Here is a 20,103-nt window from a genome sequence, read left to right as displayed (position 1 = left end):
CAAAGCCTGTGTGCCTAAGAGAGGAATTTCTTAGAAAGCAGGTTAGATCAATGAATGAAGCCTGGTTCGGCACTGGTGGAACAGTAAGAACTGGAAGTCAAGGCCAAGGTCCACTGTCCTGGCATCATCGGGACACTTACGAAGTCAAAGAATACCAAGAGAACCAACCTTCTCCGGAAGTACAGAGGATGATGGTTTGTAGCAGAAATCTTAAAAGGTCTTATTAATAAACACAAACCTGAAGCCAGGTATTGGGGTGAATGCTGGAAGATCAGAGAAGCAGAACAAGCCACAGCCACTTTACCTTGCCATTTTCTCAGCTGATCCTGTTCCCTCGGACTGGAAGCCTCTGTGTCCTCATGTGAATGGATCTCAGCTGCAGTGTTGCTCAAAAGCCTAAAAGCTTAACCAGCTCTAGTTCCTGGTTTTCATGCCTTATATTCCTTTCTGTTTTCTTCCATCACTTCCCGGGATTAAAGGCTCTTGTTACCAGGCCTGGCTGTTTCCAGTGTGGCTTTGAACTCACAGAGATCCAGACAGATTTCTGCCTCTGGAATGCTAGGATTAAAGGTGTGTGTGCCACCATTTTCTGGCCTCTATATCTAGTGGCTGTTCTGTCCTCTGATCCCAGATAAGTTTATTAGGGCGCACAATATTTTGGGGAACACAGTACTACCACAATGGTTGTTTTGACTGATGTGCTGATTAGAGTCTGTAGTAAATAAAATCAAGTTGGATGAATCAAGGCAGGTTTGATGAAGAACACAGGAGGAAGACTGGAGAAGGAGGGAGAGATGGAAAGAAGAAGAGGAGGAGGTGGGGGGAGGAGGAGGGAGGAACAGGAGGAGGAGAAGGAGGGGCAGGAAGACGTAGGAAGAGCTTGGGTGTAGCACAGTTGGCAGAGCACTTGCCTCCCATGAAAAGAGACCCTAGGTTTGACCCCCAGCACAGTGGAATCCAGGTGTGATAATACTCAGCGATAAACCAAACACTTGAGAGGCTGAGGTTAAAGAATCAAAGGTTTGATTATCCTCAACGCCATAGCCAGTTTGAGGCCAGTCGTGGCTACATGAGACCTGCCTCAACAGCAACAGAAAAGGCAGACAAGGACAAAGATCAGCGGACACTTTCGGGGAAAGTACGTTCAGCCAGTCAGGTTCTCTTCCAAACCCTGTATTGGGAGGAATCCAGAGAAACTACAGTATAACCCCCAGGGAAGAGGCCATTTAGGACAATGGAGGGGAGGGATAAGCACTCTGGGTTTCTTGGTCTTCCCTGTTTACGGTCTCCAGTCCAATGTTCCCCATGTTCCCAGTTGGCAGAGGCCAACCTCAAACATAGAGAGCAGAGTGGAGAAGACGGCAAAGATGCCGAATGCAGAATGGGTATGCCCAGAATCTACCCCTCCACCCACAAACACACACGACACACATACATACTTTTTCTGGTAACAGAACCCTGTTATGTCCTGGGAGGAGGTGTTACAAGCTTAACTGCATCTTTCAGTACCTCAGAATGTGACCTGACATGGAAACAGGGTGGCTGCTGACATGATTAGAGGAGGAAAGGGCTTATTTGGCTTACACTTCTAATGATCATAGTTCTTCATTGAGGGATGTCTTAATGCAAAAGAGCAGGCTGGTGTCTCTCTAAGAAAAATAAAGTGGGTTCTGAGGAGGTATCTCTGGGTTCCATCCAGAATATCAAATAAATGGTGTGGTGGCACACTCTTGCAATCCTAGCAAGTCAGACGGGTAGAAAGAGAAGAACCAAAAGGCCGAGGTCACTCTTGGCTACATAGCAAGTTCAAGGACAGCCTAGTCTGCATGAGACCTTGTCTCTATAAAAGAAAAGGGAAAGTGGAAAGTTGGACCTAGACCTGTGGGGAAGATGGCCAGTGGGAAGTGGAGTTAGGGACTGAGCAGCTGCAGTTGAAAGTGAGATATTGGGGAAATTATAAAGGCCACTCCACGTAGTTAAAAGGAAGATTTATTTAGTGGGTGACTTACAAATGAAGGAATAGATAGGTTGCGGGGGTCTGGGGAAAGTGTATCGCAATCCAGCGGTGTTCTCTGGAGCTCTGCTCAGTCAACCTCCACCGTCCAGGGTCCAGGAACAGAGAGGAGTGCTTGCCCATCCAGGTCTCAGGTCTCCAGACACCTCCCTTGGCCCCGCCTCATAGGCGTGACAGTTGCCAGAGTCTCAATGGGGGTTGGAACTTCCAGATCCAAGCTGGAATAGCTACCCACTACATCTCCCCCTTTTTTGTCTAAATAAGAAGGTTATAAACTAGTACAAGACTATATACAAAGGAATGGTTATCAAATATTGTCCAGGAATAATGAGGGATAATGACCTAGATAAGATGGAACTACAACCAATGCAAACAATATCAAGCAAGAAACACATACTAAAATCCAGAGAAGTATAGAGCATAGGTAAATGGCGTGTTATAAAGATCATTCCAAAAGGTGTCCTATCCTAAAGAATCTGAATTTAATACTTAATATGTTCTATCTAAGATATTATATATACTAAGTTGTAACTATAACTGCTAGTCTTCAATCCCATCAAAGACCTGAGAAGGAACATAATGGTACCTGAGAAATGGAAGATGGATTCAAGCAACTTTCAGGAGTCTTGCAAGAGTAGACAGAGACAGCTGGCAGCCTGGACAGTCACCTAATGTTTCTCAGCATTGTTGGTGCATTCAAACTGGCTACAGGCCTAGAGTATCTGACAGACCATCTTCAGAAGCAGGAATTCTGAAAGACCATCTTACCCTGTCTTGGCAGAGTACAGTGGTCGCTTTCCTTGTGTCCCGCTTGTCCAGGAAGGACAGCATTGCATTCGTACTGTCAGCTGTCAAGGCAAGGGCAGTTCTTTGCCCAGTAGGCCATTTTGTGCCAAGAAGACAAACTTCCAAATGGAAATGTCTTAGAAGCCCAACATTCTCTTGGGATCAAATTGGCGCAGCCAGGAGCAATTGTGTCTCATGTCAACAGAATTCTAAGTTATTTAAATGCCATATTCTCTAGGTCTATGAAGTGTTTGAAGATTACCTGTCCATCTGACCTATGTATCTATAAATCTGGATAACCTAACTAATGTAACTATAGAGATGACAGGCATAGGTGATTATAAATCTATAAGTCTTATCTACTGAAATAACCTAAGGACTAAGGCTTCATGTAAACAAGGTAAACAGTCTATAAGCAAATGTATGGTGAAGAACGATGACTTCAAAATTGTGACAATACACAAGATATTTATAACAGAGGTAGGAATATATAGTGCGATATGCAATATGACAATAATCTTAAATATATATCAATATACCGAATATCCTAAACAGAAATAGAACATACATAAAGTATGACAGATATAAATTTACATTTGTATCAATATAAAAATGTTTCAAATAAGAGTAGAAATATTTGTACATTATAACAAATATAGTTCTGTATTTGTATCAATATACAAATTATCTTAAACAGGAGTATAAAAATAGTTTACATTTGTATCAACATATAAGAATCCATAACAGTACAAATTACAGTGCAAATTATCTAATTTTGCTATTTTACTAAATTTGTTTACTAGTATATACAATGATTTACCATCATATCTTATACCTATCCATTCCATTTCTTCTCCCCCCCCCTTTTTTTAAAAATACTGAGTCTAATATTTTCTTCCACCCCCAACCCTATAACCATCATACATAACCCTGAGAATTATGAAACCTAAGGGAGAAGGGGTGTCGTTTTCTTAGAATTGCTTCCTGCCATTTAGGGGGTGATGTTATCTCTGCTGGGTAGTGTGAGAAAGCTCAGATAGTTAAATCTCAGTTAAACTAACTGTAGGTTCTGCAGCAAGTCTTAGAGTAATGGGTATGATTGTCTGAAATTCTGGCAAGAAGTGTAGTATGATGATGATTACCATGGCATCATTACCAATCTGGATTGGGTAGAGTTGTTGTTGTTGGGGCCCCATCTTCCTTCTGGAGACTTCTGAGATTGCTATCAGAAAAACTTACTGGTTATAAAAAATGGAAGGTTTGGATTTAAAGAGGACATAGCATGTAAGAAAGGATTCTGAGAAATCAAGAGTAAGCATGGAGAGAATTAGAATTTAGAAGACAATGGTTCCTTTTTATTGGTTTCCTTCTGTCCCACACCAGAGGGCTCTTCTGATATGGGACTGAAGAATCTCTCAAACTTTTCTTTAGCAATATGCTTGTGTTTAGAGAAGGAGTGAGCCAATTCCATCTCCAAAGCCAGCTTGGCTTATAATTGAATTGGAACCACAACTTTATGAGACTCTTAATCTCAGGGTTGTGGGTTCGTGCCCCATGTTGGGCACCAGATATTGGGGAAATTATAAAGGCCACTCCACGTAGTTAAAAGGAAGATTTATTTAGTGGGTGACTTACAAATGAAGGAATAGATAGGTTGCGGGGGTCTGGGGGAAGTGTATCGCAGTCCAGCAGTGTTCTCTGGAGCTCTGCTCAGTCAACCTCCACCGTCCAGGGTCCAGGAACAGAGAGGAGTGCTTGCCCATCCAGGTCTCAGGTCTCCAGACGCCTCCCTTGGCCCCGCCTCGTAGGCGTGACAGTTGCCAGAGTCTCAATGGGGGTTGGAACTTCCAGATCCAAGCTGGAATAGCTACCCACTACAGTGAGAGGTCATGGGGGCTAGCAGAAACTGGTACTGACAAGGAAGGACTCCTGTCTGCAGCCTTCAGAGGGCGTGTGGCCCTGCCAATAACTTAATTTCTGATTTCTTGCCTCCAGGACTCTGAGCAGAATTCCTGTTGTCCTTAAGCCAGCTATTTGGGGTGTAGGTAGAGCAGTTCCAGTCTCAAAGGCAGAAATCCAAATTACTCCAACACTAATAACTTCTTGAATGTCAACATAAAGTCACAAGTAGAAAACACAGTACTTGACTTCATGTGGCAGATGGCAGCCTGGACACAGGCATACAATGCATCATTGTATAATAGTGTCCTCAGGCTGTGTGTGTGTGTGTGTGTGTGTGTGTGTGTGTGTGTAGCAGATATGAAAAATTAATGAATTTCTTATTTTGACTTAGATCCCATCCCAAAGATATCTCATTGTGTATATACAAATATTCTGAAATCGCCTTTTGATAAGGATACCCACTGTGCATTTGATTGCAGAAGCAAGAAGCAAGCCTAGGGCATGAATACAGACCTTACCCTCCCTACCACATGAAGTCCTAGTGGACTACAAAGCCCACGGAAGCTAAGGGGATGGGGTGATTTTCAATGGGGTGTGAACTTGGAGCATTCAAACTAGAAAGATGAGTGAGTAGGGCTCCCCGGCTGGGCTTCTGGCAGACAGAAGAACTCAAAGGGGATAGAAGACTCAGAGTTATGTCGTGAGCAAGCTGGAAACCACCAGCAGCTCTTCTTACTATATCTAATCCCTCACCAGAATTTTAGATTCTTGAAGTCCCCTTTGTACCATCCTGGGGATGGAGGTTACTCTCCATATGCAATTTCCTGCATCTAAGAAGTGGACACAGTACATTCACTAAATTTACCATTTGCAAAAGCTGATGCAGAAGAAGAAAACGGACAGGCAAAGAGACCCTGCCCTGGCTTCCCAGTGTTCTGCAAGAATCCCAAATGTCCACGTGGAGAACTTAAAACATGTCCTCCCCAGACCCAGTCTTAGCACAGGAGGACTTATGCTGGTCACTTCTCCCAGGAACAGTCCCATGAGAATTGCCTCAACAGACAACTGCCCAAAGTGATGCCATTAAATCACAAATACGACTTGATCCCTAGGTTGCACCAACGGCATTTCCTGAGCATTTGTTCTAAGCTTGGCACTGTGTGTACATGGCACTGAGAGGACAGTGTGAACCTGCCCCTGGCACTGGCAAGCCAAGATGAGGAGCATAAAGAGGCTCAGCCAAACCCCCTGGGGTCTGGGAGCCAACAGAGACTAAGCAGCCGGGCATACTCTCAAAAGTACCCTCTCCACGTTGCAGCTGAATGGAGACTCCACATTGTTATTTAAGTTGTGCCAGGCCATGCCCCTGGTGTAGGTGGCCGAGCTGTGAAACTGAAACTCCGTGACTCCAAAGAACATAGCCTTTGTGCTGTGGTAGATCACATTATCACCTGGTAAATGTACCTGACCACTCAGATGTCTCTGCGTGCCAGGACATTCGTCTGTGTGTGTCTGTGTTAATTCCATGCCCAGTTCCGAGTACCTACCATGTGTCAGGAAGTGTCTTAAATAATATTAACTGCCAACTTGACACAGTCTAGAATCATTTCTATGAAAAGTCTCTGTCGAGTAAACGTCCTTATCAGGTGGGTCTGTTGGGGACTGTCTTGACTGTTAATTAATGTAAGGGTGCCCAGCCCACTGTGAGCAGCATCATTCCCTAGGCAGGTGGTTCTGAACTCCATAAGGAAGCTAGGAGAATGGAAGCCTGGGTGAACCAGAGAGGAAGCCAACAAGGAGAGTTCTTCCATGGTTTCTGCTTCAAGATTCTGTCTTGAATTCTTGCCTTGACTTTCTTCAGTGATGGACTGTGACCTCAGTGAGTGATGGTGACCTGAAGTTTAAGCCAAATAAACCCTTTCCTCCCCTAAGTTTCTTTTGGTTGGAGTGTTTTACCATAGCAACAGAAATGACACTGGAATGGGAGGTGTGTTCAATGTCGTCCTTACAGAACAGAATGAAGTAGCCAAGTAGTCACGAGGTCTGGGCCACTGGCACTTCCTAGTCATCCATTATGTTACTTCAAAGTTGAGCGACGTCCTGCAACCATAACAAACAGGATGTGTACGGAAAGAGAAAAAGCAAGAGACTTGATACCCAGATACCGAAGGACGCTTGTTCAAGAAGGTGACCCTTAAGCCATTGGGTCTCAACTGGCAACAATCTGAAGACACTGTGCATTGTCTGGAGAAGTTTTGACCATCTCTGCTAGGGAGTAGGGTGCCCCTGGTCCCTGGGGAGCCAAGGGAAGGATGCTGTGAACAGCTTCAGGCGTGAAGCATTTTCCAGCTCAAAACAGTCATAATACCAAGGTTGAGAAAGCCTGATTTTTGAAGAAGATAAGAAGGTGAGGAAGGCAGCACTCCAAGGGATGAGGAAACACTGGAGGTGAAAGGAACGGTACACACTGCTTAGTGCCCTGGGGCCCCAAGACAACGTGGCTGCGGCAAAGCCAAATCAAAGGCAAGAAGGAAATGCAAGCTAAGGGACACTTGCTGACAATGGACACTATTGGTGGTCTACAAAGGACCTGCTAAAGAGGCGACCATGGGATTCTAAAGATCAAGAGGGAGCGTGGGGGAAGGGCGGACCTAACGAAAAGCAAAGGAGGTAGAAAGCAAAAGGTGAACGAACCCAGATGCATTCTGGGGGGGATGGTTACAACACAGGAATAAACAAGCAACGGGGACTGAAGGTAACTGGGGGGCAAGACTCCCTGTATAGGGAGCCCTAATCAAAAGCCCCCGTGAGGGAGTGTCTTAGTTTCTTTCCCTGTTGCTCTGCGTGGTCATTAGTGCTGTTTGGGGAGGTTTGGGAAGTATGGCCTTGCTGGTGGTAGTGCGCCACTGGGGGCAAGCTTTGAGAGTTCAAAGCCTCCCCCTACTTGCAGTTTGCACTCTGCTTCTGCTGGTGTTGAGGTGTGAGCTCTCAGCTTCTTGCTGCAGCCACTGTGTCTGCCACACCCTCCCACCAGGATGGACGTTAACCTTCTGGAACTGTAAGTCCAAATAAACTCTTCCTTCTAGAAGCTGCCTTTGGTCATGGCGTTTTACCATAGCAACAGAAAAGTTACTGAGACGCTGTGACAAAATACCTCAGCAGAAGCGAGTTAGAGGAGGAAGGGTTGACGGTGGATCCCGGTGCCTGGACACGGTCTATTGTGATGATGTCAGGGCAGCAGGAGCTTGAAGAAGCCACTGGTCCCATTGCATCCACAGACCAGAGCGGGGCTGAGACGCTCATGTTTATGTGATTCCAGAGGAGCCATTCCTGTTTTACTGCTGTTTGAGTCTGTGTCCTGCTTCAGCTCTTGGCTGGATTCTGTCAAAACACTGAGCTGCTCAGAGTCGTGTGTGCTCTGCTGTCACCTGCAGTCCAGAGCTTCCATTCTCAGACTTTCTTGTTTGTAGCAATGGCATTTCTAGTGACGTCCCACGGCTCCATCCTGCCTTCTGTCTTCTGTTCATTTCCTTCCTTCCTTCCTTCCTTCCTTCCTTCCTTCCTTCCTTCCTTCCTTCTTCCTTCCTTCCTTCCTTCTCCCTTCCTTCCTCCTTCCTTCCTTCCTCCCTTCCTCCTTCCTTCCTTCCTTCCTTCTTCCTTCCTTCCTTCCTCCTTCATTCCTCCCTTCATTCCTCCTTCCTTCCTTCCTTCCTCCTTCCTTCTTCAACCCATACTACCTTGAACTATTCTAATTCAGGCTGACTTCAGACTGCAAGCAATCCTCCTGCCTCAGCCTCTGGTGTGACGGGATAATGGGCATGAGCCACTACACTCAACTTGTGAACTCTCTTTCCAAACCTTCCAGTGCCCTGCACCATAGAGTACTCAACGTAGAAGCTGTCTCAGAGTCTATTCTTTGAGGTCAGTTGGATTCCACTTTCTTTGTTACATGTGGGTGCCCATCATGGTATTGCTTTATTCTTGACTCCTGGGGATACCAGGATCCATGTGCATGCTGTGGCCCTGGTCTACAAGGCTCACACTGTAGGTCAAAGGGTTTCAACCTCAAAGCTGTTGATAATAATATCATGCTGTTCTTTGTGATGGGGACCACGCCGTGCCACTGTAGGAGGTTCTGGCAGTGGTCCAGTCTCATCACTAGATGCGGCATGTCCCCATGCTTCACGGCTCTAACCACACATTACCAAATATTCCCTTGGGAGCCAAACTTCCCCAGGTCCTTAACAGGTGCTCAAAGGAAAGATAAGAACAAGCCAATACTCTGAGACTGTTGCTATAGGTGGTGAATGAGCAAACCAGGAATGCTCTAACTGACCTTGGCAGGAAGAGCAAGGTGAAAGCTACTACCTCTCTCAGCCCAGAGAATAGCTGATGTTCTTGTTCTCTCTGTCTCTCTCTGTGTCTGTGTCTGTCTGTCTGTCTGTCTGTCTCTCTCTCTCTCTCTCTCTCTCTGTCTCTCTCTCTCTCTCTCTGTCTCTCTCTCTCTCCCTCTCTCATTACCTTACCATCCTTCGTCTTGTCTGATTTCCTATGATAGCATTCTCTGAGAAGGTGTTGTGTGGCCAGGTACTGTACCAAGCATCTGGGACGCTCTAGTTCACTTCATTCTCCAAAAAGCTTATAACTGTGAATGAGCGAAGACACATTTTGTAGGCAAACTGCCCTACTAAGCTGAAGCTTTGCACTCTGAGCCAAGCAGAGCAAAGGCAGAGAAGCCCACAGCTCCTGCGGCATCTTCTGCTCCATCCCTTTTCTCCATCCTTTTGGCATACTCAGGTCCTTCCTTTGGGGGTCCAAATCACCACCTCCAAAATGTCTCCCTTCCCCCAAATGTCTTCTTTTCAGCCTGGTCTCTGGACTGAATTTCCTGTCTTCCTTTTCCCCCTAGCGTTCTCCACACTTCCGTGTTGTCCAGGATGCATTGGTTTGACCCTGGGCCTTCTTCCCATGTGTTTCACTGACGCAGGTGTCTCCTGTGAGTCTTCTTCATGCATGGATGGAATCCAGAGGTCTCTCTCAGCCTGTTCAATCTCCCCTCCATGCCGGCTATTGCACACAACTCTGATCATTCATGAGCTTTCAAATGAACCAGGGCTTAAAAAGAAAACAGCCAAAGGCAGACACAGCTCTAAGCCAGGGATCTAAACCCTGGACATGTAAGAAAAGCCTGTAAGTAAAAACTCCAAGAACTGAAGAAACAAGCTAGCTACAGAAAGAGAGCTTGCTGGCCAAGGAATGGCCAGGATGCAGGGGATTAAAGGATCAGAGCAACAATGAATGGAGCCAATATGGAAGCAGCATTAATGAGTGACCTAGCCAAGCTCCTATAACAGCCCTTCCCTCTCTTGGTCAAGGGCTTGACTGGACTGCAGAATCTTAGGAAGGGGGCAGGGTGCTCTCATGCTACGAATCATCTATCTATACTAGTTGGCAAGGTATGTTCATAACTGCTTAATCTGTAAAAGAGAAAGCGATCCTAGTTCCCACACAAGAAAAATTAACTCAGACAGGTGAAGCAGATTGCTTAAGAGCCGACCAGGAGTGGGCAATCTCCATTACCATGGTGTGTGTCTTACCAGTCAAGGTTTAGGTGTGTGAGGAGGGAGAGAGGCGCTACGCCCGCCACTGTTTCCACTGTGTTTACAGTCAGACCTCACTGGGTCGTTCTTACACAAGTTGTCCTCCATCAGCCTCCTGAACCTAAAGTGAAGGGGGATCTTCTTCCCCACTTGTATTTTCTGCAGCGTGGGGGACATAAATCATTGTGACACTCTTAGCTGCTCTCTGGTTCCTCCCTCTCCTGCCTCCCGGAAGCGGAGCAAAGTAGCGGCTGGTGAGCCGAGACTTCCCTGGTGCAATTTGTTTTCCTCTTTAGCAGAGAACTAAAAAGGTCACAAAGAGAAAACTATTCGGGCTGAGGAGGAAACTCAGGATCACAGAGGGCCACGTAGAGGCACTCCTCTCTGGCTAGGGAACTCCTAGCTGGCCAGACTAAGCCCCACCCTATGAGCAAAACCTGTGACTTTTCCACCCTGCTTTCCCTGGGCATGCCATTAACACCACACACCATAGAGAAGTCCTCCAATGCTCCTATCAGGAACAAGGCTGACATCCTAATCCACCTGCCTGTCTGGCTCCTCACCACGGGTTTAAGGCTCAGTCAGCAGGAAGAAAGGCTATGAATGGATCCCACCAAACAAAACGACAGCTTCCGGTGTGTGGAGACTCTTGCACTAATCCTGTATAGTTTCATCTCATTCTGCTCTTATGGTTCATATCAAGAGGGCACAAACTGAGAATTCTGAATTGACGTCTCAAAGGAATGGGTTGGAGGAAATGGAACAGAATGGAGAAGATTCTGGAAATTGTAGAGAAATGACAGAAGGGAACAGAAAGACATCACTCACAGAAATGTGGCTGTTATGATGTATGACCTTGTGCTTAGAGGGTGGTCATAGAAGCGTAATTAGGTCATATGACTTCCTAAAACACAACATCTTAGGTGCACAGAGCTGTAGCTTGACCAGGCTACACGTTGAGGACATAGCCTTGTGAGGCTTCACTCTGTGGTAGAGAATCCAGAAAAACTGGAGGATGAAGGACAGAGCCACAGAGATTACCTCAGAGGAAGTCAGAAGAAACTCAAGAGAGTGGAAGGGCAGAGAAGTAGGAAACACTCGAAAATGCAGAGTCCTGGTACGCAGAGGCAACCACAGCTGGAAGGAGAATGTGGCTGGCAGAGCAAGAGAAGAAGCCAAACTCGGGACATTAGGAAAGCCCCAGCCACAATGCAGGGCATCTTCAGAGCCTGGTGGGGGACAAAGGAGCGTCTATTTGTGTCACAGCCTGGGTAAGTAAGAGCATGCTTACGACCAAGCCCACACAAAGTCTTGTCTGGAACATGCCGACAATTAGATCACCACAGAACAATGGGACCTCCAAGAGTTAGGCTGTGTCACACTGCCCTTTCTGTACAAGTGACCCCAGCAAAAAGAACCCGTGGATAAGTATCTAAGCAAGTGGTCAAACTGGGCGATGCTTTCACAAAAGGGAGGGGACATTTCACCAGCGCAGGGGCCATTCATTTACCCTCGTTCACTCACTGTCATTGTATCGGGTCTGAGAGGGCTGGTACAGACAGAAGAGACCTTTGTCCTGCCTTCAGGCAGCTTACAGTGAACTAGGCAGATTTTGTTCTGAGACTACTCCCCACTCCCATAAAAAGATAAAAATAAAAATAAAAACCACCTAGCTATAATGCCTAGTACACTTGTCATTCCGGCTTAGGGGTGTGGCTCAAGGATAGAGTTCTCTAGCTTGATGCCCTGGGTTCAATTTCCAGTGACACACACACACACAAGAACTTAGAAAGCTCTGAGCATAGACTTTTATTCTCTCTTTAGTCAGCGTTTTACCTTTTAAAAATCTATTGTTAAATTCAAAAGAGCCCAAATTCCAAGATGACACCAACATTCAACTTTCAGAACCTCCACTGGACTATTCAGTGACTCCTAGAAGATGTCACCATGCTTGGAACCCTGCATGTGGATCATAAAATAAAGATCTTGGCTTAAATGAATCCACTTCTCCTCCTGGATTCATCTTGTGTTGTATCAAGTTTTGAAATTTTCAGTTTGAAAATATCTAATAAAACAAGCTATGGAGCTTCTTAGCGAAGCAGTTTAGAAGGCTATAGAAAGCCGCTTTGGATTCTTAAGGACTCTCTGCCCTTGTCAAGCCCCCCCCTCCCAGATCCCCTCCCCATGGTGGGCTGCAGAATGCCATGGGTACCTCCTGGTGGTGCCTGCTGTGCTCATCTCATAGCCACAGTCTGGTGCTGCCATGTCTGTTCACTAGATTTTAAAGCCTCCCAGATTCAGACACAGAATCAGCAGGGAACAGTCACGGTGGGTGAGAAAGGCATGTCTGACTGGGGAGAGCCATGAAAGTGGAACTCAAAGTTGGCTGTAGAAGCAGCCAACCCCAGAGGATCTGAGGATCAATTTGACACAGCCTCATTTGAGGAGTCAGGGTGGGGAACCCCCAGCCCAAGTAGGTCCGAGGTCAAGGATTAGGAGGAAGGCAGATTGTACGCCTTTCTAAATCTTCTGCCCTCAGGCTTGCTTCTCTGCCCAGCCTAGTGCACAGTTCTGTCACTCTCCCTGATCCCCATTAACTCCACCCGTGAGCGTACACTGCATGGGCTAAGCAACATTTCCAGTCTACAGTGGGACAACAGAAGTTCAAAAGCTGCTAATGGAGGCTCAAAGACATATGATTCAAAACAGGCTCATGACAGATGTTCCCGGAGCCCTTAGCCATTTGTGTGGGCACATGGGTTCATGGTACACTGCCACCCCAAGTCTGAGGGGCTGTCCCCAGGGTGTTAGAGTCACCACTAGTGACCACTGAAGCCAGAACTGCTCAGAAGCTAAGTGGCAGGGGACAGCACTATCCTTGTCTAATGATTGACAGTGTGGTGATGTCAAAGACTACCTCTCCCTGATACACAGTCTGGGCAGCTCTGACGTGACTCACATCTGTCCAGGGTGACCAAGCGGAAGTGACCCTCAGAGGATTTCATCACTCGGCCTGACCCTTTCCCTGTCTGCTTTACTTCTTGGAAACCTTCCTAAACCTTGCCTCAGGGTCTTCCTCTCAGAATCCCAGCCTCAGGTGAAGTAGATGCTGGACCCAGCCATCTTTGGGTGCTTGGGATGTTTTTTCAATCACACTGACCTGCTCTTCATTAATTTTACAGTCATTTAAAAACTCAAGTGACGGTTATCATTTCAGGATACCTTAGAGACAAACACATTCAAACACTCTACGAATGCTTAATATAACAAGATTACTTCAAAGGCAAAGAAGCTTTGAACATCACAGTGAAATGCAGTGAAGTGAGGGACTCAAAGACAGAGAAGATTCTTTCAAAGTTGAGTTTGTAATTGTCATACACTTAAGACCATAATTAAGTAGACACTCAAGTGATCTATTCAGTGTCATCTCTCCATAAAGAGTCCATTTTTAGTCCTAGAAATTGAAGCTAGGGCCTCAGCTACATTCCCAGCTCTTTTTGACTTTTTATTTTGAGATAAAGTCTTGCTAAACTTGTAATCCCCCTGCCTCCGCATCCCAAATAGTTGGGATTACAAGCCTGCACCACCAGACCCAACCTCTTTTAAATTTTTGTTTGTTTACTTGAGACAGAGTCTTATGCAGCTGACCTCATATTTGTTACCTATCCAAGGACGACCTTGAACTCCCAGTGCTGGGACTACAGGCATCCACCACCATGTCTTGATTCTCTTTTAAATATTTTTTATGCCTTGAAAAGTATGGCATCATAAAAAGCAACCGTGTGCTCTACTCAGCCATTTACAAATTCTTACAATGTCTCTCCCTCTCATTTACGTGAATACTTCTACAAAATACTTTTTGGCCAATCTTTTACCAGGGTTTTCCCCGCCCACTCCAGCCTGACCTGAAGAGGGTGCAGCATGATCCAGACCTTCGGCTCCCTCGAGCTTTCCTGTAGCCTAAGCAGTTTTCCATCCACAACCATCCTCTGTGACTGTCACCTCTCATGGCTGTGTGTTACTACACTCAAAAGTGGGAGCACGGGTTTTGGCTGCTTTGGAAACGTAGCTATCTGAAGTAATAGTGTGCTGGAAACGTGGTTTGGATTGCTTTCTAGTCTCTCCACAGCTCAGCTCAGTCCGTTTAGTTTGACTTGGTTCGCACTGTTGGAAATTACACTCAAGGCCTCTGGATACTAGGTCAGCACTCGACCACTGAGCTGCAGGCTCACCTGCCAGGTTCTTTCTTTCCAAATTATATTTTTGTTATTTTTAATTATGTGTAAGTGTGTGCGTTCAGGTGACTGTGGATCCAGAAGAGGATGCCACATGCCCTGAAGCTGGAGTTACAGGCACTTGTGAGGCACTCCACATGGAGGTCCTCTGCAGGAACTCTTCTTGGTCTACCCAGCCATCTCTGCAGCTGCCACCACCTCCTCCAGGCACCTCTTCTTCTTCTTCTTCTTCTTCTTCTTCTTCTTCTTCTTCTTCTTCTTCTTCTTCTTCTTCTTCTTCTTCTTCTTCTTCTTCTTCTTCCTCTTCTTCTTCTTCTTCTTCTTCTTCCTCTTCTTCCTCTTCTTCCTCTTCCTCTTCTTCCTCTTCTTCTTCTTCATCTTTGGTTTTTCAAGACAAGGTTTCTCTGTGTAGCTTTGTGCCTGTCCTGGAACTCACTCTGTAGACCAGGCTGGCTTCAAACTCACAGAGATCCACTTGGCTCTGCCTCCCAAGTGCTGGGACTAAAGGCATGCGCCATCACTGTCCGGTGCCAGTCACTTCTTGAAGACCGTTTTCTGATAAAGGAATAACGCCTGGGACTCTTCACATACTATCACTTTCTTTCCTCTGGCCTACCCCCACTACAATTCAAGGCTGCCTGAAACAGTGATCTTAAACCCAGGGAATCTTCTTGCTTGGTTTGTTGCAGTTTGTAGGTTGTTTGGAGCCAGTGAGATGGTTCAGTAAAGTAAAGGTGTTTGCCAGCAAGCCTGAGTTCAAGCCCCTGAACCTACGTGGTGGAAGGAGATAAGTGACTCCCAAAGCTGCTCACTGATCTTAGCATGTGCACTGTGGTACACACACACACACACACACACACACACACACACACACACACACACGTAATTTTAAAAATTTAGGGCTGGAGAGATGGGCCAGAGGACTGGAGCTCAGTTCCCACAGCCCACATCAGGTCACAACCACTTATAACTCCAGATCCAGGGGCTCTGACACCTCCTCGGGTCCCCTAGGGCAACTGTACTCAAGTGCACATACCCCCAACATGCACATACCCCCAACATGCACATACCCCCAACAAGCACACGTAGTTAAAAATAAAAATAAATCTTTTTAAAAAATTAATGAGTTCAAGTGCTGTCACAAACTCATTTTAACTTTGTCCATTTTGTTTTGAAGCTTTTATTTTTGGTGGGTTTGGGGTTTTTTGTTTGTTTTGTTTGTTTGTTTGTTTGTTTGTTTTGTTTGTTTGGTTGGTTGGTTGATTGGTTGTTTTTTTTTTCTGAGGGGGGAACTTGTTTGTTTGTTTTGCGTTTGTTCTGTTTGTTTGTGGCGCTGAAGTTTGAACTTTGGACCTTAGCACAAGCAAGACAAGTTCCTCTATCCCTGGACTCCAACCCCAGGCCCCAATTTTTCTGTTAGTGAAGATCTGGAACCTTCCCAGGAACAGTACCAAACGTGTGCCTTCATTGTACAAATGACAGAAAATGACATTGTAGTGCCTCTCAAATATCTGTGGTCCTGCTTGTTAGAGAGAAGCTCCAAAGAACTTCCCTCAGGGGTTAGTCACGGGGCTGGTGCTGCTTACTTGATTTAGGGGTTAACAAGACACACAGGTGGGGGTAGATTGCTATTTTCTCATCTACCTTGGGTTTTTCTAGAGTCACCCCCTCTCATAGGTAAATCACGGAAGTGTTAAACCTTGGCTGGATCTCCCAGAGCATCTGCACTTCCAGGAGCTCCTATGGCTGGCAGGATGCCATAACCGTTTTTGCTGAGGCTGGAGATAGCTCAGCCGGTAAAAAACTTATGTAAGCATGAGAACCTGAGTTCAAATCCCCAGCACCCAAGTAAAAAGCTAGCCACCGTAGGAAATGCTGTCATCCCCTCACTAAGGAGCCAAAAACAAGAGGCTCTCTGGGCCTTGCTTGCAAGCCAGACTAGCCAACCGGTAAGATCCAGATTCAGTGAAAGACCTGTCTCAAAAGCTAAGACAGAGAGTAACTGATGAAGACACCCAAGATCAACCTCTGATCTTCACAGAGAGACAGAGACAGGCAGACAGAGAGACAGAGACAGAAACATCTCCAGTGTACTGCAAGGTTCTGTATTCTTGCATGCAACTGGGAAACACAGCTACGTTTGACCTAGTATGATTCCAGAATTCTTGGGTGGTTGCTCCTGTACAGACTCCACCCATGATTCACCATGCCTCCCTCTGCCCAACCATCAGCCATCTGAAGATTCACGTGAACCCCAGGTCCCCAGATGCAGGCTCCCAGGTGAGACCAGGCATCCACCCACCCAGGTGAATAGTCCACTGATTGACAACACTGTTTACTTTTAAACATCTCCTGCACCCCCTACACCCCAGCAAGAACCGAACTGTGCTCAAATGAAGAAAGAGTTTTATGACTGGGTTTAAGGTAAAAGGTGAAAATAGAAAAAGAGATGAAAACTTTAGAGTCTGTTTCTCGGTGAATTGTCCAACCTGTGATTTTTCTCCCAACCACACCCAGGGTCCACAGCCAGAAGTGATGACCTCCCCGTGCAGGGGTGACCACCTCCTCACAAGATTCCTCTGCCAATGGCTTTCCCTCTTCTTTCCAGGCCTTTCTGGGTTAGGATAACTTTGGGGAATTCTAATTACAGCCTTTTCCAAGCTCTGACTTCGCCACCAAACAAACTCGTTTTACAACTCAAAGGAATCTAATTTGGCCTCACACTTACTGTGGAACAACACACAGAATGAGTGAGCCAGAAGCTGGCAGCCCAGCTTAAGGAGCAGCTAGATGTGGGCACGCACTGCCAGCTCGGTCTAATGAAGAAGCACCAACACACGAACGACACTGGCAGAGAAAAAGTTCCAGCAGGACACGAGGTCTGCGGTTCGGGACAGCAGGGGTGCAAACGGCAAAGTCCCCGAGTGCAGCGGAGTCCCTGGACGTACAGCACCGTGCCGAAGCTGGCCCGGCCACCTTCTTTACATTTCTCAGGAGGTGACCAGGCCTGGAGCCTAGACGAATATTCAGCTCAGAACAGAATCCCGCCTAAGCCTGGAGAAGTCTGCCGGGTGTTTCCTGGTACAATGACACCCGTGGAATGATGCCTTTTTTTACTCATTCATATTTGTGCCTAGGAAACTAACCAACTCCTTGCATAGACAGATGCCCCTGGCCAACTGTCACCCTCGGTTTCACCACCAGCTCCTTCCCAGACACTTCCAAATGAAAGGACACCAGGAAAAAAACACCATGAAAACCACTCGGGTGTGTGCTGTCTGTCATTCACGCTAAGTATTTGCATTCTACCACATCTGACAACATCACCCCACCGAGGCAGAGGGTCGGGTCCTGCTCCAAGTGACAATCACAGCAACGCTGACCACTCACCTGTCACCAGCACGGCCTTTTGATCCACCGGTAACAGTTCTTGATCCGATGAACACATACTCAGGAGGAAGCAGGACAGTGATAAGAGGAGTAAGCTGCCGAGGAGGGACAAGCCCAGCAGACAAGCACCTCCCCAGAAGCCAGCGAGGCACAGCACCTGGCTCCGCAGCTGCCCTGGGCTCTTGGATCTGCAGAGAAGCATGCCCCCCAGCACTGCGGTGGCAGCCAGGCTGAGCCATGCTGACTCAGAGAAAAACAGGCTCATTCTCCACTGGCCTTCACTTGCTCTGGGCCAGTGAGTAGTGCGTGTGCAAAAGCTAGCTGCAGGCAGCCTGGCTTATATGAAGGGAGAGGAGAGAGGGGAGGGGGACGACAGCCCCCGCACCTTTGGAGTGAACGTGTGAAATGTAACGATAAGGGAGAACTACTCCCAGGAGGTCATTTGAACTGTGTACTTGTGATACAAATACCGGATCCACCCCACCTGCTCATTCCCCTGATGCCCTCAACACACACAAACACTTATATTTAAGGCTTTTATGACCTTTCCCACCTGAGAGATGATTACTCAGGTAATGATTGACAGAAATAGAATTACAAGAGGATAATCTCCTGTGGATGTGCCCTTTCCATGTTTACTGAGTCCTTTTGTTAACTCTGAGTATCTCTGTGTGTCCGTGCCTGTGTGTGTCCCTGCCTGTGTATGTCCGTGTCTGTGTCCGTGTGTGTGTGTGTGTGTGTGTCCGTGTGTGTGTGTGTCCGTGTGTGTGTGTGTCCGTGTGTGTGTGTGTCCGTGTGTGTGCATGCGCGCACACACACACACACACACACACACTCATCCAGGTAATCAATGAAACTTGGAAGGTGAAGCCTAAAAAGACAGCATCTCCGATTTGGTCCATGTCTGAAGGATTATTGCCGACTGAGACAGACTAAGGGCTCAATGGACCAAAAGGAAGAGACTCCTTAGTGGGAGTTGGAAGGTGCCCGGGTCTTGCCAGAGGGAAGTTGTACCAGGGAGACACTGTAACGATGACAGCAGAACTGGGAACAGCTGTCGTCAGCGCTTTCCTGAGACTCGTACTACACTCAGTACTGATTCATTCCACTCTGTCTGAAGTTCTGCTCTGGAGAGCAGGACTCAGTCTCCAAATACGTTGTCCTTGGGATGTTTCTATTCATGTAGCAATAACAAGAGCGGCCATCCAACCAAGACTAGAGAGCTCAGGAAACAGCAGCCTAAACGCAGCAGCGGCGTCAAGCAGGCTGATCCTGAGCGCTACTGTTTGAACCAGCCGCTGTCTGCTTTAGGACAAACAGAAAAGCAGCCCCTCATGGACTGGTTCCTCCCTCCTTTAGCTTGGCTTGCAACTTACACAATCCTTTGTCAGACTTAGTTTGTAAACAAGAAAATTCAGGCTGGGAGAGGCTGAGCGTGTCCAAGAGCAGGGACTCTGGATCCATACACCTGTGACTCACCAGCCCAAGAGCCATCCCGAAAGGACTGGAGTGATACCTCAGTCCTATGCATATGCATCCAGGTACAACACACCATGTGCACACACACCTACACATAAGTGCACACACCACCACCACCACCACCAGTCACAATACTGATAGTCAAGGGGAGCTCCCACTGGGCTGGATGGTTGCTAGCATCTGTCTAGGAGGGATGCAGGATTCTGATAAAGGGAAAATTGGAGAGAGATGAGCTCTTACTTTGAGTTCAGATGCTCATAGGTAAACCCAGTTCCAGTGCCCACGGTTGTTAAGGGTGAGGTAATGTTGGCTGGGGAACTTCCTCCTTCCCTCCACTCTGTCTCTCCAGCTGTCAAATAACAGTGTGCCCCTCCTGGAGCCCTAGACAGGACCTGAGAAAGGCTGCGGAATTGCATGTTTAAATAGAAAGAGAACAGAGGGCAAAAAGTACGGTAGGACACGGTGCCCCACGGAACACGGACTTTGTCCTAGAATTCGTTCTAGAGCAAAGGTGTTGGGGGGTGGGGTGGGAGGGGCCTGGCAGTGTGGCTGTAGAGGGAGGGAGGGTTTGCTCAGGACTGAACCCAGGGGCACAGCCTGTAAGAAGATGGGTGGGGCCTTAGATGGGGAGTCAGAGGTACCAGCTTCTGGCTCAGACGCACCTTAGGAGAGTTTCCCTGGGGTCGATGCAGCTGTA

General features: G+C 47.0%; 1 protein-coding gene across 2 annotated transcripts in view; it reads right to left on the bottom strand.

The window, feature by feature from the left end:
* Positions 1–19,798, bottom strand: part of Hsd17b2 (hydroxysteroid 17-beta dehydrogenase 2) — a 76,177-nt gene extending 56,379 nt beyond the window's left edge. The window contains exon 1 of one of the 2 annotated variants that reach the window (XM_076572195.1): positions 19,647–19,798. Coding sequence is in view for 1 of the 2 variants with exons in the window: in XM_006986347.4 (XP_006986409.1) it covers positions 17,928–18,192 (265 nt within the window). In the remaining variant the exon portion in view is untranslated. Of the gene's footprint in view, positions 1–17,927 lie in introns of both variants that reach the window. The other variant, XM_006986347.4, reaches the window with a different exon arrangement.
* Positions 19,799–20,103: the final 305 nt, after the last annotated feature.

Source organism: Peromyscus maniculatus, chromosome 5, assembly GCF_049852395.1.
Source record: "Peromyscus maniculatus bairdii isolate BWxNUB_F1_BW_parent chromosome 5, HU_Pman_BW_mat_3.1, whole genome shotgun sequence".
NCBI classification, from domain to species: domain Eukaryota; kingdom Metazoa; phylum Chordata; class Mammalia; order Rodentia; family Cricetidae; genus Peromyscus; species Peromyscus maniculatus.
This window is presented reverse-complemented; position numbering and strand designations above follow the sequence as displayed.